Genomic DNA, 6000 nt, shown 5'->3' with positions numbered 1-6000 from the left:
AGAAATGCAGCAAAGAATAGGCCTATTCACACATGGAAGGAAGCTAGAATCTCTTAACACAGATCCTCAGGAAAAACTGGCTGGAGCAGAAAATACAGATATATACCTGAGGAAATGAGACATGGCCTGTGAAATCTAGATATCTAGGGGAGACTTGAAAGAGAAAGCTAAGGAGCTACCCACAGTTGGAAAGCCATGAATGAAGAGCCACTGTGATTGGCTAAGGCTAACATGAACTCATTTGCGCTCAGTCTCCAAGACCCAGGCAGAGTCTGGTTAGCTCATTCACTCATTTATTCATGTTCATGCACGTCAGTAAAAAGCACATGCTATACCTTCACAGACCTCTTTTTAGCCTAATTGTTTTCATCATAGCTGTGAAACTATTATAGATATGCTTCCTAGCCCTAGATTTTCCAGGCTTCCCATGAAAAGGTGGAAATAGAAATCAGGTAACAGAAACAGGATGGAAACATCTTAGCCTGCTCAAATCCAGCTTAAAACAAAGTATTTAATTATATTTGAAACAAAATTGGAATAGCAGAGCTCAAAGGCAACCCCAACTAAGACTAAGAGGAACCATATGAAGTTATTTAAAATAAATGAATGTGGTGAGGAAAATGAGTCTGTAGCCATCTCCACAAAGTGCTGTGGAGTTCAGATGAGACTGACTGGAGGTTGCTTTGAACATGAAAGGCACAGCACAAATGCAAAGGCACTGATGACATTATTAGTAATGTTCTAACTAATTATTAGCTCTATCTACAGCTGAGTTGTTTGTTTACAAATTATTTGTAGAGAAAACCATGAATAAATAGCCTTAATCAAAACAAATATTTTATAGGTGAATTTGGCTCTAAACTTTGATATGGCAATTCTAAAACAAACTTTTTAAGTCAGAAACAATATAAATAACCAACTTGGAAGATTCCTGAATTAAAGTATGATAGGTCCACAATGGCTACAGTGCCAATTACTGGCCAGCTAACAAACACAGCATCCTTTCCCTACCATTCAGTACCCTGCTCTGGGCCTGAAATGGTGTCTAGAACTGTACAGCCTTCCCCTCTGACTCTCAGTTGTACTAAATACGGGAGACTATAAAGAAAGACAACTTGTCTCAATCCTGCATCTATGATAGGAGCTATTTCTCTTCTATGACTTCAGGGAGAGACCCTGAAGTCTTAGTCTCAGCTGACACTAAGCTCCAGCAACACTATTTTCTCTTGTCACTTAGAGGTTCTAAGAATCACTGATACTGCTGGTGCCTGGGTAATGGGGACCCCACCATCCATTCTTTGTCTGTTCAATATTCCCTCCCATGTAGATAATCTTTTCATTAATGTCTCATCCTTTGGATCATCTGGGTTAAATTCTGTTTCCTGCCAGGACCATGACTGCAACACAATGGAATCAACTATTTACTGATCATGGAAGATGTCTGAGAGAAACTACACCAATATATAAATGGCAGGTATCTTTAAGAGGTGAGATAAAATTATTTATTTTGCTTGAAGTTTCTCTATACTTTTCAAATATCCTACATCTGGTTATGTATTTTTGGGACATAAAAGAAATCAAGTTAAAATACAGTATGAGAATGAACATATTTCTGAAGACATACTACTGATTTAACACCCCTCCTTTATTTCCCACCCTATCCAAAAATACACAAAATATTGCATAGCCTGAAAGATATCTGATAGGGTAATGGGACCATAGACACTTGTGAGTGTGTAAATACTTTCTTATTCTTGCAAGATTCTATTCTCTGGGAAGAATGTGTTTTGTTAGCAAGTATTCACAGATAAAAACCATGTAATTGTATGCACTTATAAATGCATGTGTTTTACAGACTCATAAATGGATTAGTACCTATAGGCACTGTTAAAGGGCTGAGATTTTAATGTGGACGAGGAAGGAAGGGCAGTATCATTATTCCCATTTCACAGAGGAACTAATTGACATGCTTAGAAGCCAAGTAATGTGCCCAAGGCCTACAGCTATTTGTTAGCAGGTCCTGGAGGCAACCTCAATCTTGAGAGTCAATTTATTCATTATACTCAACTGTCATTCATCATGACAGATGACCCAGGATTTCTAAAACTCTTCTAATATGTGTGCTTTGTGCAAAGAACAACAGGGGCCTTCATATCAGCTGAATATTTATTATCCTTGCAATTTTGCAGATTTACAAATCAGAGTAAACATTCCTCCTCAATAGAATGGAGAATAATATTTCTACCCTAGAAGTTGTGATCACCTAATGGGAAGTGATCACAAAAGGCCACCAACGCTGTTGAATAAGGTAAAAGCAATAGGCAGTTGTAAGTTAGCCGATGTGCACACCAGTGCATTAGCCATCATCATTAGCACATGAAAGTCAAATGTAAAGAAAACAGCAAGTATTTTTGTGAAGTATGGCTCTAAATGATAATATTATAAACTATCCACTCTGTTAATAACACCCAACATAAAACCACCACTGATTAATCAATAAAAATCATGCAATGGTTTCAAGAAATGTACTCTTAAATGCACTCCCCTGACTCACATTCATTAACTACCTCATTTGATTTCCTTATTTGATATGTTCCTAGCACGGTACTCTCCATCTTAAGTTATTTAGTAAAAGTATTCAAGAAACTTGAACATTCAAACTATATATTCTCTCTGTGACAATATCAAAAGTTCAACTGAGCTACTCAGTTTTCATTTTCCCTGACTCAACTTTTTGGAATTCTGTAATTAATTATATTCCATTATTACTGATCATCAATTAGCTCAAAACATTGCTGAGATGGTGAGTATGCTGAAGGAGGCAGAATTTAATGATAATTTGAGACTAGTAGGACACTAAATTTCTCTCTTGTTAATAATTAAAGTAGATAACTTCTGTTTTTATTTATAGCTTCCAGAAATATCCGGCTCATTCCTGTGCACTGCTCTGTCAGCTAATCATCATTTGGTCAGGATCTGATTTGGGCACAGTGCTTTATTTTCTACACATGACTTCAACCCTTTTTATTAAAGCAGCTGAACCAAAGGTCATCACCAAGTCTTCCCAGGTAAAGTGTTTTGATGTCATAAATATACAAAAGATAGAAAGGTATAAAATTTCAATTTACCTGTTTCGATTTCCCAGATGTAAGCTGAGTCATCTGCACATCCAACAATTAGGAAGTTCTCAACTGAGTGCCATTTTATCTTCCTTACAGGGAAAAGGTGCTTCCGAGCACTCAGGAGACACTTCTTCTCCTCCAGGTGAAGGAGAGCTACTGAGTGGTCACTACACACACAGCAAATGATCTGATCACCTCTTAACTGTGAGGGAACAAAGAATTTTGTGGAAGTAAGTAGTCAAATAATCTCTTAAAAGTTAAATCAGCTTCCCCACCTAGTAACAAAAATTTTGTTACAACTCCATTTACAAAATTGCATTTCCGCTTTCTATAGCACCTCTCGAGGTAACATTCTACCGAAGAGATTTAAAATGCCTTTTCTTTTTTAAACTCAACAATTTATCAGAAAGGTCAAGAGATGCAAGTTAGAAGGAGAATTTCAAGTCAGATCCCCTTCTAAGATAAATGAAGGACTTGACCATCACTCAGCAAATTCAGGCAATGAGTCAGACATCGGAAATAATGCAGAATAAAATAAACCCCAGAACTAATTTGTCACCACAAAAAGAAGCTATTTGTAGACACAAGCTTAGGCCCAAGGGTATCATGAGCTGATATTTTCCACTTTGAGCCTCGAAATGTGATTTGGTGCTGTTCCCAGAACCCTAAAGATTCTAATTCAAACAGGAAATTTAGACACAATCTAAAAGAAGTAAGCAGTAGATAGTTCCAACTGAATGTATAGCTTCAAAGATATAAGGACCAAAAATAGGCTCATTGGACAAAAGGTCTTAAAATAATATTTAAAAAATCAGCATGTGGTTACCTAAAACAGTATAAGACAAAAACCATCCACCTGGTTGCTGCTGAAGCTAATCTAGGAGTAGTTTACGGAACAGTCCTATGTTTTCCCCCATGCATTACTGACAACATGAAAAGCTTAGGTGAGGTGAGGGTCAGAGGGGGGGCACTGGATCTTTCCCATACTGTGTTTTTTTCTCCCAATGTCTAAATGGATTACCCTTGATATCCTGTCAATGAACTTATTTTTTATTTGACTTGGTTTGAATGGGTCCTGAGCCTTGGAGTTAAATTATCTATGATGAGAAGGGGGTCAAAAGGAGAAGTTGGGGAATAAAAGATACATGAAAGTATTCCATATTACCTTATGAAAAGTTTTTTTAACAAAATCACTTAACTATGTTTCACTGTTTTTGTTTAATACTATGTATAACTGAAAAATACTGCTTTCATTGTCTTGTTACAAAAGTGGCATACATTTTCTCTGAGTTTACTTTGATGCTGATTTTTTTTATAATATTGCACAGAAGAAATAATTTTTACAAGTTAATTAACTGACAAACTAAGGAAACTCAAATGTTTTGCTCATATTTTAACAATGGTTAAGTGAAGCTCTATAGAAATTAAATTTAAGGTTACATTTTATGAAAAAGGTATATTTGAAAATATTTCCTTTTACCTAGGACATGACAGACACTCATGATTTATTAAATTTTATTATTTATTAAACAAATGAAAGACACATTTAAGAAACAGAAACCTATCATATTATTATAAAAGTGAGTATTTGAATGCTAAAGTTAATTTCTGATTTAGAGAGTTTTACATTATTATAACTACATGCACATTGAATGTTTATTAGTTTTATTAAAATTATAATTCCATAAAAAGTAAGGTATAGAAGGAGGGAAAATAAGTACTTAAAGAGAAATAAGTGATTTTGTAAAGCCGAGAATATATATAATCAATGCTTTAGATGCAAATTATTTTTTACTAGAAAACATTTTAATACATTGCTGATTATTTGTGTACTGATTTGTCCCTAATATAGATGCAAATCATTTATATAAACTATACTGTAATAAAACACAGATAAACCAGAATTACAGATTACAAAGGAATGCATAAATTTATTTCTTCTTCTGTGAGAACAGAGGTGATTTTTTAAAAATATTCTCTAAATTTATAAATCTTTTAAATTTATACCACATTTTCCTTGTCTTCACTTACTCTAAAGTTCTCTGGTGACATCAAAAGACTTGTTACTGGACCAGCTTCCAGAAAGAATTTATGTAAAATTTCTTCAGTAAATATATCCCATAAGATGACACATGAGTCCTGGTCTGCAGACACCATCCAACTTTGGTCTAATTTTGAAGAGAGAGCATGTGGGTAAAGTAATGAAGTCACACTTTGGTGATGGCCTTTAAGTACTTTCTGAGGAAGGGAATCTGTAAAATAAACAAATAGCAAGTAATTTAAAAGTTAATTGTATTCAAAAATGAGATTTTCTCTTATAAATATTTAAAGTAAGAAAATCATGCACAATTAAAACCACCCAGTTGCAGATTATGCTTTTGCTGAGGCAGTAGTCCAAAGCCTATTATTCTTTAAGAATATTAGCAAGTTACCAATTCCAGCACCACAAAATAGCAAATGCTGTTCTAAAGGGATAAGCTATTCATGCACTTAGTCTCTACGAAAGCATGTTAATACTGTTCTTTAAATTAGCAAGACCAAATCTAGTATAAAAGGAACACAACGTTTCACAGAACATTTTTACTTTTAAAGATGTTTCAGATAACCTCATTGGACTATTCTCTTTTACAGATAAAGGATCTGAGGCTCAGAGAGGTCAAGTGACTTATATCCAAGTATGAGAAAACAGAGCATAATGTTTATTTACTTTTTAAGATTTATTTTTATTTATTTATGCATATAAGAACTGGGGTGCAGACCAGAGGTCCTGCAGGTAAGAGCATTCACTAGAGACAGAGTAGAGGGCAGGACAGGAGGATCTACTGAAATACGCTGCTGAGGGAGAGGTCTACTGCACCATGTGTGTCAGGTCCCTGGA

The 6000-nt window shown here is 35.0% G+C and overlaps 1 protein-coding gene across 1 annotated transcript in view; it reads right to left on the bottom strand.

Annotated features, from left to right (window-relative positions):
- Positions 1-6000, bottom strand: part of WDR72 (WD repeat domain 72) — a 173289-nt gene that overhangs the window by 140549 nt on the left and 26740 nt on the right. Inside the window, exons 11-12 of the mRNA XM_012728569.1 lie at positions 5154-5374; positions 3129-3324 (exon numbers count right to left, since the gene is read on the bottom strand). Coding sequence (XP_012584023.1) covers positions 3129-3324; positions 5154-5374 — 417 coding nt within the window. The remainder of the gene's footprint in view (positions 1-3128; positions 3325-5153; positions 5375-6000) is intronic.

This window comes from Condylura cristata, unplaced genomic scaffold, assembly GCF_000260355.1.
Source record: "Condylura cristata isolate star-nosed mole 26May11 unplaced genomic scaffold, ConCri1.0 scaffold00023, whole genome shotgun sequence".
Classification (NCBI taxonomy): domain Eukaryota; kingdom Metazoa; phylum Chordata; class Mammalia; order Eulipotyphla; family Talpidae; genus Condylura; species Condylura cristata.
The sequence above is the reverse complement of the archived record's forward strand: the minus strand, read 5'-3'. Positions and strand labels throughout refer to the sequence as shown.